The sequence below is a fragment of the Coloeus monedula genome (genome assembly GCF_965178545.1).
Source record: "Coloeus monedula genome assembly, chromosome: 16".
Taxonomy (NCBI): Eukaryota; Metazoa; Chordata; class Aves; order Passeriformes; family Corvidae; genus Coloeus; species Coloeus monedula.
The window spans coordinates 3,467,261-3,486,855 of record NC_138796.1 but is presented as its reverse complement, the minus strand read 5'-3'; the positions used below and the strand labels follow the sequence as shown (position 1 = coordinate 3,486,855).

Below are 19,595 nucleotides of genomic sequence, written 5' to 3'. Positions count from 1 at the left end.
TGGAACATGGCACTGTGCTTTAAATTGAACCTATAACCTATAAATTCTATATGTAAGAACAAACTTAAACATTATTTCTGTGCCTTAACTCAGATCCTTAATTTCTCCATCTTGGCATCCCAGAAGCTGAACAGAGATGCTGTTACTTCTTCCCACCCTTTGCCCATTTTTCCCTATTCCAGTTGTATACTTTGGTGAGCAGGATAGGGTTTTATCCTGTGTCTGTAAAATTCCCACCTTGTGGAGCTCCATCCTTGACTGGGTCCATAAAATGTTGTGAAAGAGTGAAGAGTAAGAGAGAGTGGTATCAGCTCCTGGGTCAGCCTTCAAAGCAAGAGTGAGGACTGGCAACAATTCAGGTCACTTCTAGCCCAACAGAGAATTTGAGCTGGAAGCAGGATATATTACATATCTATTTCCTGATTTTTTTTCCCAAACTCCTGTTGTAATAAAACCTGAATGACCCTGAGAAATTAGGTTTGGTCCTCTGGTCAAACCCAGAAATAAAGGCATCTGACCAACAGAAGTGACAGATCACACTGCAGTAGGAAAAAAACCCTAAATAACTAATGGGCTGGGTAATAAGGTTTTGGGTAAATGGAGAGCACCAGAAAAAATTGCCTTAGAAATTGTTCTACATAAAACATTTGTTGAATACATTGCTTTGGCAAACATAAAAGCCTCTCTCTGCGGATAATTTGTCAAGGGGAAAAGGCACTCAACTCAAAACAATAAAGTCTTCTTTGTAAGCTATGTCTCCACATCTATTTTTATTCAAAGGTCTAGAAGACAGTTTTATTAGAAATATCTGAGCAATTAAGCAATCTACACATCGTTTCCTTAAGTATGTGTTCAGCAGGATAGAAAGAATAGAGTGTTATTTCCAGGACTACCTGGTGAGATGAAAAATGTTCTCCACAGCTTCTTGTCACGAGTAACATCTCGTATTTCCCTCGTCATGTTAACCAGTCTACCTGCAACCGGGGGCACGCGCCGGAAATCCAGGATCCTGCAAGAGGGAGAAAAGACATCGTTTATGTAAAGGATTAAGATGTAATGATAGTTAGAGGTTTTAGGAAGCTTCATTACACTCTGAAGGCACATTTATCCGTGGTCTTTAAGGAGTATAAAGCCCATCAACTTTAAACTGGCTAATCCCTCACACAATATATTACAAAATATGTCCTGAATATGATGAGCTCTGAGTTGCCCACATAGTATGCAGAAAAATACAAGAAAAGTATGGAAGGCATTGTTCCATGATAAAAATGAAGATACATATGATTCCAAAAACCAGAGACAGCAAGAATTTATTTTTTTCTACTTCATGCTACTGTATGATTGTTGTGACACGCATTTTGCTCACCAGCCTTTTAAGTGATCTGGTGAATGGGATTTCAGCCTCTTTCTCCCACAAACGCCATGTAATTCTTTTGCTGACAGTCTTAGTATGTGTTTGATTTATTTCCTTCTGCTCCTCTCTGTTTTAATACCCTTATACCAACCTAAACAATCTCCCTGAGACCAAAAATTTTCCCACAGGCAAAGACTGGGAGAAGAGCCTCTCTCCACTCCAAACTCCCCCGCCCTCGTAGATCATAAAAACCTCCCTAGGAAGCATTGCTATTAGATACAGTAAAAGAGCAAAGACCCCATACAAAGTGTCCCCATAGGCAGGATTTTTATACCCACTGTCTGCTGTTCACATTTTCTACACTGCATAGCAACTGCTTTTCCTGCTTAGTGTGTGGATATTTAACACACCCCCCATAGGAACTCCACTAATGTTTTTTTCTACAGCACCATCTGCTTAAAACAGCACTATAAAATATAAAGCAGAAGGGATCAACACCAAGGTCAACAACAATAAAATAGAGAAGATCCTTGAAGGATCTGATCAGGATTGCCTCTTACTGGCAATCCTACCCTGTGCCACCTGCTGATATGTTCCCATATCCCAGCCATCATCCTAGAAGGCAGCAACACTACACAAACCCCCAAATAACTTGTGGCCCCAAAGCTTTGAGCTTTCGAAAGGATGTTTCTTGGCCTTTCACAGTGCAAAAGATGCTTCAGTGAAATGCCATTGTTTCCAGACATACTGTTAATCACTAATTAGTAATTCCCACCTTTAACCTGGGCAGGCAGGGAGGGCTGCAGTCCTGGGGCATCCACCATCCCCTGCACTAATTCTGGAGGGGGGACATTTTCAGCAACAGGAGCATGAGATGACCACCACTGCCCTCTCCTTCCCACTAACTTGGGGCCTAAATATGCTCCTGATGTGGGACAGTCCCAGCTTTTTGCTGTGGAACCAGAACTCCCTCCCCATCTCCATTACTCCTCTCTGAATACTCACACCATTCCCCACGTGTCGCTTGGATCTCCGTGCTCTGGAGCTAATTGGGGTGAGCCAGACTCCCGTCACACTTACGTGACACGTTCCCTGGGAGATGGGTCCTCACCATATGTACTTCAAGATCACAAGGGAAATTAATTCCTCAGTTTCTCTTCAATATAACTTCTCTTTCTTTTTGAGAATTACTTATTGCCAGGTTTCTCATTCCCAGAGCAAGTCACATTTCCTAATTATTAACCTACTCTTTCATCATCTGCCATTTCATTTATTTATGACGTTTGCCCACTTTGTTCCACTTTCCCCTTTTATAAAGTAATTCAGGAATGGCCAAGTGCAGCAACTTATCACAATATTTCCCCTTTTCTTTTAATGCAAATCCACTCTACTTGCCTGTCCAGATGAAATGCTGCTATTTCTGCATTATGTCTCTCATAGTCTGAGAAGTAAAAAAAGTCAGGCGGGGTTTCTTGTTCTCTGGTTTGCCTGCAAAGGAAAACAAGGGAAGAGTTTTAATGAAGGGCTAGCATTTCTAAGGAGCAGTGCTCAGTCATCAGCATGCTGTTCAGTAGTTCAGTATTGTTTGCTTAATGGAAGACCTTTAAATACCTCATTTGTGCATTATTTCCCACACAGCCTTCATTTTATCTTCTTTTTTAAACTACTCTAACAAAAAATAGGAATTCAAGACTTGTGCAGGCAGTCTGCTGTCACAAAGCTGTTCCACTCAAAACTCTCCTCTATTTAACAAGACCTGTTTTATCACTCTCAAACATTTCATTAGCAATAGCGGTGAAGACAATGTCATTTCAATAAATTATAATTAACTGTAATTATGAAATTTCCAAAAGTAATAACATTTTTCTTTCATCTTTGGCAGCCATGCAGCTCTTGGAATATGCCTCTCCCTTTGTATTACTTAGAGCCAAAAGTGACATGTTTTTCTCATTTCAGAAGGAACAGGATCATTGCAGTTTGATGGCCACAACACTTGTCATGTTTCAAAGAACATTAACAAGACTGTGCTTGAGAGAGGATGCAGAATTTGATGTTTCTTAAATTTAAGAACTAATAAAAAATGTCATTCTGATAGGAAGGCTGGAAATGGAAGGCTAAAGCTTCCATATCACACTACATAGAAAATACAAAGACAGGAGCAAATCTTTCTCTCACTTCAGGCAACTTCCAGTCCTTCTGGATGGAGCACAACTCAAGCAGCTGACCAGTGCCATGTCTGGGCTGCACCTCAACCTGTGTAATGCCCTGTTTTGAAGTCTTCAGCAGGAGATAAGCACAGCAAAGCTGCCTGCAGAGCATCTGCAAGGGAGGACAGCTCTCCAGAAGAGGAAAACAAAGTTTCTTCTCATTGCCCGCTGTCACAGGTGGCCCAGCTGACAGCTCGTGCGTCACTCGTGCTGCACGCTGGCAATTAAAATACAGCTTCTGCACGGGGACCTTGGTGCATCAGAGGCTTTGGGGTGGTGCTGGTGCAGAGCTCAAACCTCCGCAGAAGTCCTAATTTGGGATTTGCTGGGGACCTGAAGCTGTGTCCACCCACCACTGTGACTACCAGGGCTGGTGTCTGCCCACAGGCCCTGGTAGGGCTCTCCAGGCTGCTGGAGAAAAGAGAAAAATCTTGTGGTTTTGTGCCGTATGAAGAGTTTGCTGTGCACCCAGCAGGGTTTGAAAGCCTGATATCCTTTCTCAGACATTCCTTTTTATATTAACCTCTTGGCAAGGTACTCTGTCTTGCCCTAAATGATGAAAAACATCAAGGTATTTGACTCATGTCCAATAGAACTCAAGGTCAGAGCAGCCTTAAACACCCCAGTGATGCTCTGGCCGAAACAGCACTGACCAGTGTCACAGCAGTGGTCATGGAGGTGGCCAGCACTTGGCAGAAGTCCTGCTAGGGGGCTGCTGTGGCCACAAAGGGTTCACAAGGACACAAGCTAAAAGCGAGCCCGGAATGAAATAAAAACCAGTATTTTGCTTTGTCTCCATAAGAAATGCAAAAGGGCAAGGAGCACACCCAGAAAGAGGAATGGGGGAGAGCAGAACCTCTGGCACTTCACACAATGCACTACGCAGTCAAGACAAGAGTTAGGAGAGCTGCAACCTCATTGTGCATATTCCTCTAAAAAATGAAGGAATGAGCTCTGAATATGAATTCAAAGAAAAAAAAGATTAACCTATTTCTGCTGGACATAAAATTACACATTTGCATGAAACCTTCCCTCCTCCCCAGATTTTAAAAGAGTTGATTTCTTCAATAAATCCTCACCCCAAGATTTTGCAAACTTTACGCACATCAAGCTGGTAAGTTGCAGAAAATATTACTAATTAGCTAATCAATGCCATGTGCTTTTTATCTCCAAAGACCGTAAAAGAAACCACGGCTGTTCCTTTACGAGAAAACCTTGCTTCAGAAAATCAGACTTAACTGAGGGCTGGATCTCAGCCTTGCAAGCACAGCCCTGCCCCAGCCCAGCCTGTGCTCCCTTTCCCCTCTTCCCGGTGCTCCCTGCCACCCTGGGAATGGCTGTGGATATTTTTTGGCTGGGAGTAAGTTCAGGTGCCCTGCAGGCTCAAACTTGTTTGTACATATCTTTCTGCTGTCATAATGTATTATTAAGTGGCAGCACACCCTCCTACGAAAACCATGAAATTGGTTGCCCTAAAACCTTCAAAAACGGACACCAAATCCACAGTGCAATCTAGACAATGGAAACCCCAGTACTTTTTGAACCTGCTGACACATCATGACACAAACTCCCAAGTTTCTTTGGTGCTTCAGGTGCTCCCCAGCCACTTTTCACATGGTCCATGCTCATGCCAAACCCATGGCACCCACTTCTCTGCCTCTTGAAAATGCCCTGTTACTCAGAATGTAGACTGGAAGGAGGATTTACCACCCTCCCAAGATACTTTACATTCCTTATGCTCCTCTGCAGAGCTCTACACAACTGAGACGTGGCAGGTCCAGACATGAAACCCTCTCCTGAAATAACCTTGAAAAATCCTTTCTGTTGACTTACTCCAACCTTCCACAGATACAACAGAAACCTGGTTCCTTGGATCTGACATTAAACAGACAGATTTTTATTCAAGCAGACATTTATTTTTAATGTGATGTCTGCAGCAGTATCTAAAGAGGTTCCTTGGGAATTCCCCAGCCAGAGCAAGCTGCCATACCACCAGCAAACACTAACACGTGTGGATCATAGCCCAAGGTACACAACTGAACTTACAAAGCCACATGAGCCTCACAGAGCTCTGAATCAATGCCATTAACAGACTGATATGAGAAGGGCTTTAACTGTGTTAAAGGGCACCTACGTCATAATCTAGAATTTTTACTTTATCCAACCGCATTGATACATAAAAATATTTTATCCAAGTTTTATTTTTATGATATAGTTTTTTAAAAAGGTATATTTTATTTTATTTTGCCTCTTTTTTTTTTTTTTTTTAACTGTGCACAATCCAGCCAAGCTTGTTTGGTGCTAATTCTTAATTCTTCTAATGATCTATTCTGATGTATAAGTATAGAGAGGTGGAGATCAAACTGCTCTGAGCAAGTCCAACCAGTTACTCCAGGCTGGTCCTCAGTCCCTAAGTGACAGGCTGGGACAGGGGGATGAACTCCCAGGCCCTTCCAGATCAAGTAAAGCATCTTATAAAACAACACTGGAACTGATCCACCCCACAGCATGTTTTAAATTAGAATTTCATTTTAAAAGGGAAAAAAAAAAACCCTACCTACAAGTTAGTTTGGTTTTATCACCCGATGGTTATTGAAGGTCATTGTCTAATAAAATGACACATATAATGAGGTATTTGAGCAAAGAGACCAACATGCTGAGCCCTCTGCAGCAGCACACGCTTCTGAGGGACAATGAATTCCAGTCTGAGCTCCTCAGTGCCAGCAGTGCCATCCCACACCGAGCAGGGACAGGTTCTGCACAGGTTGCAGACGGTGGGAGAGGATTTCTGGCAGCGGCTCGTATTTTGCAAACAGTTGGAATCTGGTGATCCTCTCTTTGGAGAAGGATTTGGCAGATATTTATAGTGGCAGGCTGGGAAGCTCTGGAGGAGAGACAGATGGAGGTCTGTTGATACTGCACACAGTTAAAAATTACACAGTGGCACCAGCCCAATTACAGCATGAGGAAAAGACAAATCAGCACGGTAACACGTGTAGGGAAGAAATAAGAACTAAGGGGAAATCAAAGCCCATGAAGACTTTCCCACCATGGCACAACTCAGAAAAAACACAGGAAGCAAAGAAGGATTTTAAACAGGACAGGGACACGTTTGTGTTGACACAAGACAAGATGCAACTGTGATCTGATCTGGTGGCTATAAAAGTGAGTCATGCTTACAAACAGAAGAGAGAAAGCTGCTCTGATAAATGAACAGTCATGAATAAATCAGCTCCTTTCTAGCTATGGTTGGGACCTGGTTTGGTGTTCAGTAGTATTTGGATAAATCAACATAGTAATTTGGGTTCAGAAATAATTGCAAAGTCTCAAGCTTCTCTTAAATATTTCTGGAAACATTTTTTTTGCCAATCACTTGATCCCCCAGCCTCAACATTAACAACTTCTCAGGATTTTTCTTTTTGCTGTTCATGAACGGAATCACCACAGGGTGACTGCAGGCTCTGCAGACTCTCTGGTATTTCAGAAAACATTATATTCTAAAAAATAAAACCTTTACCATTGAAATCTGTATTTAGTTTCCAGGATCACTAGCATACACCTGCCTAAACTACCAGGATTAATACCCACTAGGGCCATGCATTACTCGAAAGAATCCTGCTCAGTGCCAGACTTCCTCTGCTCTGGAGGGGTTCTATTATCTGTAGAGCAGCCAAAAAGCTAGAAAATAGGGCAAAGAGCCCAATGTGAGCTAAGTGTTATCCTGACAGACACATGCTGTCTTCCCATGCTGCCATCCAGAGACCTCTCTGAGACACCTCTTGTGTCAGACCCACGTCCCTGAACTAAGGAGAGGAAGTGCTGCTGGTTGGAAAACAGCTCCTTTTAAACAGGTTAGCCTCGTGTTCTGACACATAATCAGGGGAATCAGCCGCTGGGATTAGGGATGATTAGGGAGCACAACAATGAGCTTTGCTGCAGCAGGGAGCAGGTTTGCTTGGGTCAGGCCATTCTGCAGACAGAGCCCCTGCCTGACCCAGCCAGGGGAATTGGGCAGCAGCAAACTCACTAAGAGATATAAACCAGTGAGGCTTCGTAATTGCATTGGCAGGGACAGGACTAGCACTGATAAGAGCATAATTTGGCTATCAGAACAGATAACAGAAGATTAACTGGGTCTACCCACGGCCATAGGTTGCTATTCTTCTCCTTTGGAAAGCAGCTTTCCTCTCTTCCTGTGGAGCACTTAAGGTGTTTAAATACCTGTCCTGAAGCTGAGCTGCAGGCTCAACAGTTCATATACAGCGTTACCTAAATGATAAAATACAGCTAACACAAGACTAAAAGGATAGTTAATGCAAGACTAAAAGGTGTCCACTCAGCAGATTGCTGCTGTTTCAATGATTTTATGGCCTGGAAAGGACTCGGGGATTTTTTGCATCTGGAAGCTCCACAGGCAGCCCCTTGATCCAGCACACCACTGAAGCACAGATGATGCTCCATCAGTTCCAGAGAGCCCTTCTTCCAACACAGACAGGCATGAAATCTCCCAAGCCCTCACTGATGAACTTCTTCTTTGTACTAATGGAAATCTCAGACTGAAAGTCTGGTGTCTGCTTGCAAGATTTTCTCCCTCCCTCCCCTCCATGCAACACTTAGGTCAAATTGGATTGTGCAGCAGGGGGATCTAGAGTGCCCCGAGATCATCTAAAGCTTATTATTCTAAGGGAAGGAGGCAGCCCATGGAAAAAAAAGGTGTCTCTGAGGCAGCTGCAGTCCTTAGGAGGGCAAACTCTGAGATTTTGCATGCAGAGTTGTGTCATCTGGGAGGGTTTTCAATGCACTTGGCACCGGTTAGAACAGGTGGAAAAAATGCCATTTAATTTTATAATACATTTTAATGGCTTACTAAGTCCACAGGAAGAGAAATGATGCTGCTAATGCAGCTCCATCTACAGTAGCAGAGATATCTGGTGCCTATTTCTGACTCCTTATGGAGTCTTGGCAGCTGATGGCTCCGGCTTTATCAAAGCATTTGCTACAAAGAGCACTCCCAGGGACGATAGGAGCTGTTTACAAGAGCAGAATACGGGCCAGAAAATGAGTGGCCAACACAGGAATGCAAAGACATGCAATTTGAGTGGTACAGAAAGGATGTTTGGCCCATTCCACTGCTATCAACCAAATGACAATATGGGCCCCTGCAGGATATTCAGGCCTCTCCAGTATAAGTACCAGCTCCACAGCTCGAAAAAATGAGAGAATATTTACTGTGGCAGAGAGACAGAAATCCACACGGGGATGTGATAGCAACAGGAATAATTAGCAAACTGCCAAAAGGATAAATACCCAGATCATGCTCTTGAGTGCCAGCCCCGGAGTGCTTTTCTCCTGAGCAGACGGAGAGAGCTTGACAACAGCACATGCTCAAGGACCAGTCAGCTTAATATAAATCACAAACTTCTTATGCAGAGAATGACAATAAGCTTTGGAAAGCACATTTGTGTATATAAATATCTTGCTACCTGGCATAGAAGGACAGTGGGGGGAAGAGGGAGAGAAAATCCACAAGGAAGCAGCGTTATTAAGGTGAGTTTACTTTTGTAAAAGCAAAAGGAGGCTCAGGAGGTCACCTAGCCCATTCCCAGGCCCCAGGGCAAGATCAGCTAGAACTAAACCATTCTTGACAGACATTGCTCTAATGTGATCTTCAAAACGTCCTTTTGTGATCCCATGGCTACAGGCTCTCATCCTAGTCCACATGTACTGCCTTCCTCCCCTGCTTATTTCCAGTCTTGCTCTTTCTCCTCGCTCCATGAGCAGGACAAAACCATCCCAGGGACACCTGCTGCAGTTGATGTGTGTGCCTTTTTGAGGGGTGATACATGTGACAAACACACCAGAACAACTGGCTCCCGTTCCTGAAAAGAGCATCGCCAAGCCAAGACCTGGGAACGAAGCCTTAACGCCTTGAGACTGCAGATTCCTCAGCTCAGAAGTGCCTTCTTTACTAAGCACAATTAATTTATTTTAAATTCATTTAAAAAAGCCTATTTTAGACTTTGCCATTAAAACCAACACTGTTGCTAGAAGTCAAAGAAGCAACCTCTAATTCCTCTACACAGGTCAGGGCATTTGTGAAAAGGTCGTGCAAAGTCAGTCCCTTGCTGGGAGCAGCACCAGTGGAAGGTTCCTGCCATGCCATGCACTAGAGGCATACATATATAAATATATATATATATATATATATATAAAAGCAGGTTTTCACCTGAGCAAAACATTGAGTTACCACTCCTGCCTACACAAGCAGATATGATATGAAGGGATGAATAATCAGGGCAAATATATGATTCAAGAATATGAAAAATTCATTTTATTCTCCACTAAACTATAAAAATAATAATACACCCAGACATTTTCCTCTTTTTGGGGGATTTTCTGTTTCTTTTAGTGGTATTAATATCTCTAAATGCACCTTCTCTATACTGTTGCCTTTACTGACATTGTGCTGACAGTAAAGTCAAGGCATAATCTCACCAATCATCATTTCATTGTCTACCAGCTCAGAAGAATAGCTCTTTTTTCATTCATTCTTTTGTGCTTTCAAATGCATAAGACATGAAGAGAATCTTTGATCAGCACAAAGCACATAAGAGTTTGATCAACTGGGAAAATTTCCTCCAGCAGTTCAGAATATTACTTCCAGCTCTGCCCAGTAAGTAGCTGACTGTCGCCATGGGAAAAGCAAATGGGAAAAAAAATCCCTTACTGTAAGCACATTTGTCAGGATGTGTTCCCCACCCACGCTTTTTGGTGTGACAGCCGCCGGTCCCCTTCGTGTCCCCTGGGAACGTGGCTGAGGAGATGGGGTGTGCTGGGTGCTGAGCTCTCAGCCTGGGCAGAGCTGAGATTCACAGGCTAGTTGTGATTCTTATTCTTGTAACTGTTTTATACTATTATTTAGGAGGTGGCTGTAAAGAAAGCCAAATGAAATGCTGTTACGGAGCAGGTAAGCCCTACAAAACCAGAGAGATGAGCTCCAGTGCTACCCAGCTCCAGGTGGATGTAGAGAGAGGCATTTAATGTATATCCCAGCACACACAGCAATAGCTAACACTGCCTGCTGTGGTTTGGACATGATGTGACCCGACACGTAGGATCATTCTCAGTAACATTTGCCTGTATTTCCCCTGCACACATCCGTGAGGTGCTACAAGGGTGTTTTATGCCTTTCTTTAAGGAATCTTGAAATTTTAGAGGCAGGCAGTGTTAGAAAGCACACAAGTTTAAAAAACACTTGAGGTAAGATGAGTTTTTCCAGTGTTATGGGGCGGATCTCAGTTATCATGCAAAAGCAGCCCCACTGGATGCTGGGGTAAAGGAAATAAAGATGCTTTTCACAATTGCTGTAGTGAGCTCTGTCCAGGGCTGCTTCTGCTGTAAGCAGCAACAGGCACGGCTGCTTTTTGGCCAGCAGTGGGGACTGAAGTGTGCATTTCAAAAATCAGAATCTCAGGTCTTCACACCCTGATTTAGAGAAGCCTCCCCCTGCCCAGGAGGGTTACAATCCTTTCTGGAGTGCTGACTGCACAGGAGGCAGCACCCATAAATTACAGGGGTGCAAAGGTGGGACTCTGGCTGCAAACTCATCTTTGTCTCCCCTCTTGAGATGCTGGTGGGAAGAGGGAATGTAGAGAACAGACAAACACTGATGCCACAGTGGCTAAGTGGCAGTGCTTGTTGAGTAGAAATGTTTTTCCATCATCCAGAACAAGCAGGGCTTGTACAGAAAAACAAATGAGTCACGGTGTGAAAAGAAAGCTGGGAAGCTCCTGTCACTAATTTACTTTGCAGATAAAAAAAAAAAATTCTTGACCCAGAAATAAGGTTTGGTTCATCCTTGAGATAGAAACCTGACTTGACATACAGGAATTGAAAGATTAAAAGGTACTTGACAGCCCAACAAAAGAGTTCCCAGTGCCAATGTTAATATGGTCAATGCTGTTGTCACAGCAGGGAGAAAAAAGCCTCACAGCAATTAAAAAAGCAGGAGATGTCATTAATGAGGTGTTGCAGTGATATTTTGTGCCTTTTTTAAGGCATCTTCATAAAGAAATTATATCACCATGAATACTTTCTGTCCCTGCATGGCCTAGGTTCTTTTGTGCTCTTAAGCAAGCAGTGTGAGCATTTTTGCCATGCCAAGCCCATGATATCTGTCATCTTTCCCCTTGATTTATCCCTTTGAGGCTCCACTGTACATTGTCTGCTTGCCACAAATTGCAAACAAGAAAAATGATACAGCTGCAAAAACTATTTTTGAAAAACCATCAAGAGCAAACAGAGCTCCATGTCAGCCCAGTCACCTGCAGCCTCCCTTCAGGAAAAAGACTGCAGAGTATTTTCTACAGAGGCTTTTCAATATATAACACTTCTAGAGGTCTGAGAGCACAGGAGGAAAAAATATGTGTAAAATTAGAAGTCTGAAACATTTCTTCAGCCCTGAGAATGTTATTTAATATGTCTGGGGTCATTAAGGGTAGGGATTTAATGGAACAATAACATTAAACATATTAGAAGCATAGCAGAGCTCAAATTTCTTTCAGCTTTTTGGATTTTTTCTTCTCACTGTACGTGATGTACGTGTCTATTGAAATTCCTGGGTTCACAATAGGTTTGTAGGAAAAAGCAATTACTGTGAGTCTGATGTATTGATACATAATTTCTTCCTTTTTATTCATGAGTTTCCTTGCTATCATTACGAGAACCATGAACACTAGCAAGTTTGTCCTCAAAATCTCCCAGGAAGCAGGAAAATATTAGCCCCGTTTTTCAGCAAAAGCTGCAAAAACATGGAGCTATTACGGATTCAGCTCTGCCCTAAGCGAAGCACTCGAGCCTCATTAAGCACATGCTTAACTTTGGGCACACATATAGCCAGTGAACTATGTGTGTCCTTGACAGTCAAGCACAGACTTAATCCTTCCTCGGAGCTGTTTTGTGCTCAGCACTTTGCAAGAACAAGCCTGTGATCAGCACCAGATCCCCGCAGCAGCTCTGGCCACTCACCCTGGCCACTGCCAGACTCAGAGCTGGTTTTTCTCCTTCTTCTTCTTTCCACCCATGACAACAACTTCTGTGGGAAAAGATCGTTTCCCAAAAAGCGTTTTGTCATTCTGCCAAAAGCACAAGTCAGGTTGGCCACGGGCTTTGGTAGATCCCAGATGTCACCGTTGCGGTTGACACTGAGGCCTGCACTTCCTTGGTGAGATCCAGACTCCTTGTAAGTGAATTAAGGCTCAAATCCTGGCTTTCAGTGTGTCTCCGGCCCCACACAGGCAAACACAAAGAGATCTAGAACGGCTCAAACAACTTCTGTGAGCTCTTGTGTTCCTGAAATGCCTTTTGAGCTGTGCCAGGTAGAGGAATGTGCTGAGGGGCCACAGGGCAGTATGAACAACTTGTATGAGCACAATGTACAAGCCCAATGTTCTCCTCTCCAGGCCAAAAGTTGTCTGAACTTTGTATGGACACCACTAGAAGCACCACAGTGTTTGCACTCTGTATTCAGCACATTTGGCCCAGGCTCCCTCTTCAAATTTGCAGTTTAAATTTCTGCATCCCCTGCCCTCTCTCTCTCTCATGAAGTGTTGCAATTCTTACAGTTCTTAATGTTCTAGATGAATTATTGAGAGTTGGCTTTTGCCGTATGTTGTATGGGCTATGAATTAATCATGAGTTCTAACATTGCATTGTAAGAGCTGTTCAATGGTTGCTGGGGTGCTCTGTGTGTGGGTTGGTTTTTACAGGGGCTGGATGATCTGTGTGCTGTAACATCAGTTCTGTGAGGTGTGCAAAGGGCCGGGCTGTTGCCAGCCAGACTTGGAAGGCACCGCCACAAAAGTGTTATAAACATATATTGTAATATTGGCTTCTCGCAAGTATTAAGGTAGATATTATATAATGATAGAAATGCTTTTGCTGTGTGGATGTAGTTTTTTTTCTTTTTAGCAAGAATTTAGGAAGTGTGAGCGAGTAAGAGAACCTCCAAGCTAACAGAGGATGAGGCCCAAGAGCAGCTAATCAACACTGCCTGGAGAACAAAGGGGCCCAAAGTGGCTAATCACCACTCTGCCCAGGGGGAAAAGAGGCCCAAAAACTGCCATCAACCCTGACTGTCTGGGGTATTAAGAGCCCGACTCAACTATCAACTCGCACCTGGCAAGCCCAAGGCCAAGAATCAAAAGAAATAAAACCGCAAGGCAGAAGAATATGCATGCTCTACAAAGGCGGGACCAAGGAGTGGCCACGCAGAACAGCTCCAGGAAAAATTTGAATATGCATAGAGAACAGACAGTAAAAATGGTATAAAAAGGACTCACCTCGAGCATCAGGTGTGCTCTTGGCAGAGCGCCAAGGCATCCGGCTGTTATCCCTTTGCTTTATTTTATGTGTCTCTTATTGTGTTTTTATTAAACTTTTAAATTCTCACAGGAGCATGAACCTCGTTTTTCACAAAAGGAATGGGACTCCAACCAGTGAGGACCCTGAGGGCCACAGCACCAGGAAAGCAGGGCTCCCAAAAGATTGACAAGGGGGCGAAACTATGCAAAACAAGAAGTAAATACGCATCCAGCTGAGGCAACCACAAGGGTATAAATTCTGTGGGCAAGCCTCTGGCACCCAGCCACAGTCCCAGTGCTGTCTCCTTTTGCTTTGCTGTTTTTATTGAGTCCTCAATAAATTTTGATAACTCATTTCCATATCGGATCTGGGTCGTTTATAACATTAAGCTCGTATAACAGGTATAAAACCTATGGCTTGGGGGAATAAATAAAAGGCTCTGGCTATAAAAGTGAAAAATCCTTTGAGATTTCACTGTTTTGTGTCTTGGCTGACCTATATATCTGCATTTGTACAGGGGAGCTGTGCTCCCCCAAGGAGCCCAAAGCAGTCACCATGCTAATTTAGGGCATGCTCCCTGCTCCCTTCCCACCTGCCCACACAGAAGTTCAAACACTTTTGGCTTTATATTTCCAGTTTACCATGCAGGAGCTACTGGATACTGAACTGCACTGAGTTAAGTGTCCAAGACTTTGCAGATAAACAACTACCATCAAAACAGGACAGAGCCTACATAGTGTGTGGACCAATACATTAAAAAAAAGAGCATGAAATTCTTATTTGTAGAGCTGCTACACCAGCTATGCATGTCAAAGTTTCAGTACAAAATGAGAAATAGGGGTCAGAGCATCTTGTGCAACCTCCTCCTGCAAACCCCAGACCTCCTGAGTGCCAGCAGACAGCTCAGCTCCAGCCCCCACACATCATTTCCCCCAGAAATGTCCCACAGAGGGGCCAGAGGATGCACTGGTGCCCAGTCATTCTGCCTGTCAGAGGGGACTTTCACCCACAGAACCACAAGTTTTGCTTTTCAAGCTTTCTTCAATCCCAAATCCTGAGAATCTTCTGTAATTTTGCCACCAAGGACAGCAGGACCGTGGTTACTGCGAGATAATTGCTCTCCACGACTGAGTGTTTGTAATTTGTCAGAGGTGGGATTCCCAGTAAAGCACAGGCACCCCTGAACTCGCCTCCCTGCTGCTGTTAACATTCTTTAACTTGTGGCTAAGGGTGATGTGCCTCTCTGAGCTGGAAAGGAGGTGTCATTACCTCAGACTGCTTCGTGGTTATTTCATTGCTCTAATAAAGCAAACTATGCAACCTCTCTGTTTCCTCGTTTATTTTAACTCCTGTCAGCAAACACAATCTCTGTGAAGAGTGCCCAACTTACTCTTTGCCCTAAGATGGTTCTGCAGTTCGTGGTAACCCCTCATTTTCTCATGTGTTTTCTTCCCAAGAATTTTTCCCAGAATTTTGCCTGAACAAGGAATATGGAGCAGCACTTTGTTGCTCGCCATTCCCCAGCTGAGCTCTGGCACTGGCCCCATCCCACTGCTGTGGGATCAGTACACCTCTGAGGCTGATTTCCCCTCACTGACACATCTCCCACCTGGATTATTTCCATCTGCAGAGGGTTACATGTCTGGGAATGTGCGTTGAGCATTTCTCAGGGAGTTACTCACTGCCTGGAGGCCGCCAAGGTGACTTACACGTGCACCCACGAGCACTCCTGGGTGCTCCTAAAGCTCTCAAGAACTTGGGAACAGTGTTCCTCAGCCTCAGTCAGAGGATGCCTTAATTTCTCAGGTAGAACACAGGCCTGGATCATCTTAGTATTAACCCACATGTTTCACTCCCTGGCTAAATTTGAGTTATTTTACTGTATTTTCCTCAGCCTTGGTTGTTCACTTATTGCATGAGGAAGAGCATACTGGGTTGGAAGCTTTTATTAGTAGCCATTTCACAGAATAATCATGCTGTTTTACAAAACTATAAAAAATCCCTTTTACTTTCCCTGTAAACTTCTCCTCTTCCAGGCTGGAAGCCTTCCCTGCTAATCCACGCTTTATATTAAGGGCACCACATGAGTCACAAATTACACTGGAAATGACACATCAGGGTCCTTTAAGCTTGCAGCTGTCTGCATGAAGGGTGGGTTAATGCTCTGCAGCCCACAGGGAGTCACTGGGTTATTCCCAGGGGAAAATCAAACCATATTAGCATCTCTTCCCTCTCCTCCACCTCCACTGAGAAGGAGGATTTTAACCTGCTGGCCTCCATGTGGGCCCTGCTGCTGGGGAGCAGCAAATACAGTCCCTGCTTGCCACAGAGCATCATCTCTCTCCTCCTTTAATCCCAGTTATGGACACAGCATTTTAGGGAAAGAAATGGAGGTGCAGGTTTTGAGGAGAATCACTTAAAATGACAGTGGATGCAGGATTTCAAAAGAGCTCAGTATTGGCCTAAACTGCTCCTCTTAAATAAATTAAAAAAAAACAAACTACTGAAATCACTGAAAAATATTCCACATGAAAAGAGAAAGAGCAGAAGGATGTTAGGGGAAGTGCTCCGTGGCACTGCAAGGGAAGGAAGGCTGTGGCTGGCCTGGCTGCTCAGGGCAATCACTGTTTTATATAAACATCTCCCATCAAGTGCAATCACTCGGTGAACTCCCACGCTCGAGGTGCAGAGGAATATTCACGCTTGGTGGGTTGCAAAAATGCACCCATTCAGAGCTGGAGTGGAGATAAAGAAAGGGATCTGTGTGTGCGTGTACAGGCAGACACAGGGAACACTTCCCCCTGGTGAGGCTGTGCTGAGCCAGTGCTCAATGTGACACAGGTGTGCTCCCCTGCCCCACTCTTAGACATTAGTTTCAGCTAATTTAAACTTTAAAGTCTATCTACGTTGAGGATGTTTGGTAAGATAAGGGGAGATTTCAGCAAAGCATGTGAGGGTTGAAAATAAAAGCAGAGCTTAGAAAAAACAACATATGAAAAAAGATGCAAGAGTAGAGGACAAGAGAAGGGAGGAAAATTCTGCAGAAGATGTGCAGTAAAAGCTTTAGTGAAATGATATTGTTGCCAGGTTGTTGTTTTTTTTTTTTTTTTTTTTTGTGGAGCTGATTTATGACATGCAGCTGCTTTTCTGTAGCGGTGAATGTCTGGTTACCTCTCCTTGAATTTTTAACCGTGTTTAAATGTCTACAAAATGTGAAGCTTATCTACTGTATGTACAGTGCGATAGCTGTGTGTGTGCACAGCCCACAGGAGTTTGGTTTCAGAGACAGAATGATGTTTTCCCCAAAGCCAAGGACACTTGTATTTCAGTTTTCCTACTGTGAGGATAAGTATATGGCAGAGCAAAGCGATTGTGTGATTTAACCATTGGACTTCATTGTCCCATTCCTGCAGCACTTACTGTTTTTCCTCTGGGTCTGATCCAACTTTCCTTCTACTCAGTGAAAGGTTTCTCATGAGGTCAAGGTGAACTGGATCAGGAAAGACAGAGCCAGTTCATAAAGTGGGACCTGACCTGCCTGTACTCAAATTTAAAGGGCAGTGAATTCATGGGAAAAGCTCCCCGTTGACTCCAGAGGATTGTGGCACACATGCAGACTCAACCAAATAACTAAATGAGCCACCTGTGACAGCAAACACCCCTTTCTTGTCCATGCCTGGATGAGGGGGACAGAATACATAACCTCTGGTTTTAGCATTTAGTTTAAATACGTCCATGATATCCTCCACAGCTCTTGCTAGCATCAAGGCAGATAATGCAGGATTAGGCAAGAGCAGGAGTTGAAGAATCTTAAATTAATATTGGAATTTCAACTCCGTCTAAAGCACATTGTGTGTCTGACACTTTCAGGACCTGAGATACCAGATAGCAAAGAATACACAAGTCATCTTCTTGTGGTTTATTACAGGCCCCTCGAGTTCTCTCCTTAAGCAATCTCCTGTAGGCTGCTATTACCAAATGCCTGAGTAAATTCCAATAAAGTTGAGTGAAGATCTTCATTTTATAACAAATATTGTCAAGATTTAAACCTGGTTTTTAAATTTTTTTTTTCCTGGGTGCTGTTTTCCATGCAGCTCACAGGCAGTGATTGTATTGACAGAACTGCTCACCAGCAATATGAATGCCAGGAAAGTATTTCAGGATGAGTTACAGACAGCCAGAGCACCTTCTGACTCAATCAGCTTACTGGTTCAAACAGGTGGAAGAGGAAACCAAAGGAAACAAAATAAAGTGTGTTCCTTGCTCACCTCCAGGAAAATGAGGAAAATGACCCAAAGGTGTAAAGAAGGTTAAATTTGACAGTCCATTTTTTATACATATATATACAGATCTTTTTAGTCACCTCTTTAAAAATATTAGCTCTACCCTTTGATTTCCAGCATTGCACATGCTGGTGCCATGATGTCACACCATCACATTCTCCAAATTTGGGATTTCACCTACGTACCTACAGTGCAGTCTGAGAGCGTGAGATGGGGTGCTCCAGGAATGTCAGGGAATCACCACCTCCTGCTCCCACCACCCAGCTCTGACAGGGAGCAGAGGCCAGAGCAGTGGGGACACTGAAAACAACAAAAAACCCCCCACTCTTCCATAAAATCGAATAAAAATTAAACACTCAGTTGTTCTTAATCTTTTTCACCCAGAGGAGAAAATAAGAGGGCAAGTCAAGTGAAGGCAAGATTTTAGGGCCTATTTCCAGATACACCTTTTCTTCCCACACCATGCAGTAAGTCTTTGAACGACATCCTAAATCTGATTACCTTTGTAGCAGACCAGTAAGCCCCGTGGACAAATAGCAGATCTATTTTTGATATGACCTTAATAAACCCTGCCATTAGGTACATGCACACAGCTCCCAGGGACATAGCAAGACTTCCCCTTCATCTTGCAGTGCTGGTTTTGCTAATGATTAATATTCAGTTCTGTAAGTTTAATGAAGACATTGTTTCCACTTATCTACAGGTCAGATGGCAAATGCAAAGCAACTTAGTTGTTAGATGGCTGTGGATTCCCTGCTGATATGTCTGACTATTTATACACAGTGTGCATTTTTAATAGATGACCATATTAAATTATATGCTTCTGCCTTATTATTTCACAATTTTTAATGGTTTTCAATTCCTTTTCTTTGCAAGAAAGAAGGAACAATGACTCATGCTAATGGTGTACCTATGTATTACCTCTGCATTTTTAAAAATATTGGAACTTCTTTTCAGAGGTGTATCAAAGACCAGTAGCTTAAAATTGTTGATTTTTATCATGAAAATAAAGACGAGAAAGAAGATGGACGCCTTTCTTTTTTCCAAAGACAGCGAGATTTTCCTTCTTTCTGAACTATCCTGAGAGATCCAGACAAAACTTTCCACACACAAGTCTCGTGCCCAGCTGAATTCCCTCCTGCACAAAGCCCCTTTGTGCAAGTTCCACCCAACTCCAGCTCTGAAAACAGATCTCCTCCAACACCACTGGGCACACACATGCACTCCATGCAGGTACCACCTTTGAGGGATGGGAAAACCTGTCCTGCATTGCCAAAACACAGTCATGGTCTGCTTCCAGAGCAGAGCACGTGGCTTCAAGCAGGCAAAGCCCGTCTGAGTGCGCTGCACAGAGCTGGGAGGGAAGAAGGACAGGCACAAAGACCCACA

At 43.5% G+C, this 19,595-nt stretch overlaps 1 protein-coding gene across 2 annotated transcripts in view; it reads right to left on the bottom strand.

Moving 5' to 3' along the window:
* The window catches only part of FAM20C (FAM20C golgi associated secretory pathway kinase), a 58,882-nt gene that overhangs the window by 10,306 nt on the left and 28,981 nt on the right, over positions 1–19,595 (bottom strand). For both annotated transcript variants that reach the window (XM_082291997.1, XM_082291996.1), the window contains 2 exons: positions 2,750–2,842; positions 894–1,009 (listed from right to left, as the gene is read on the bottom strand). In XM_082291997.1, coding sequence (XP_082148123.1) covers positions 894–1,009; positions 2,750–2,842 — 209 coding nt within the window. The remainder of the gene's footprint in view (positions 1–893; positions 1,010–2,749; positions 2,843–19,595) is intronic.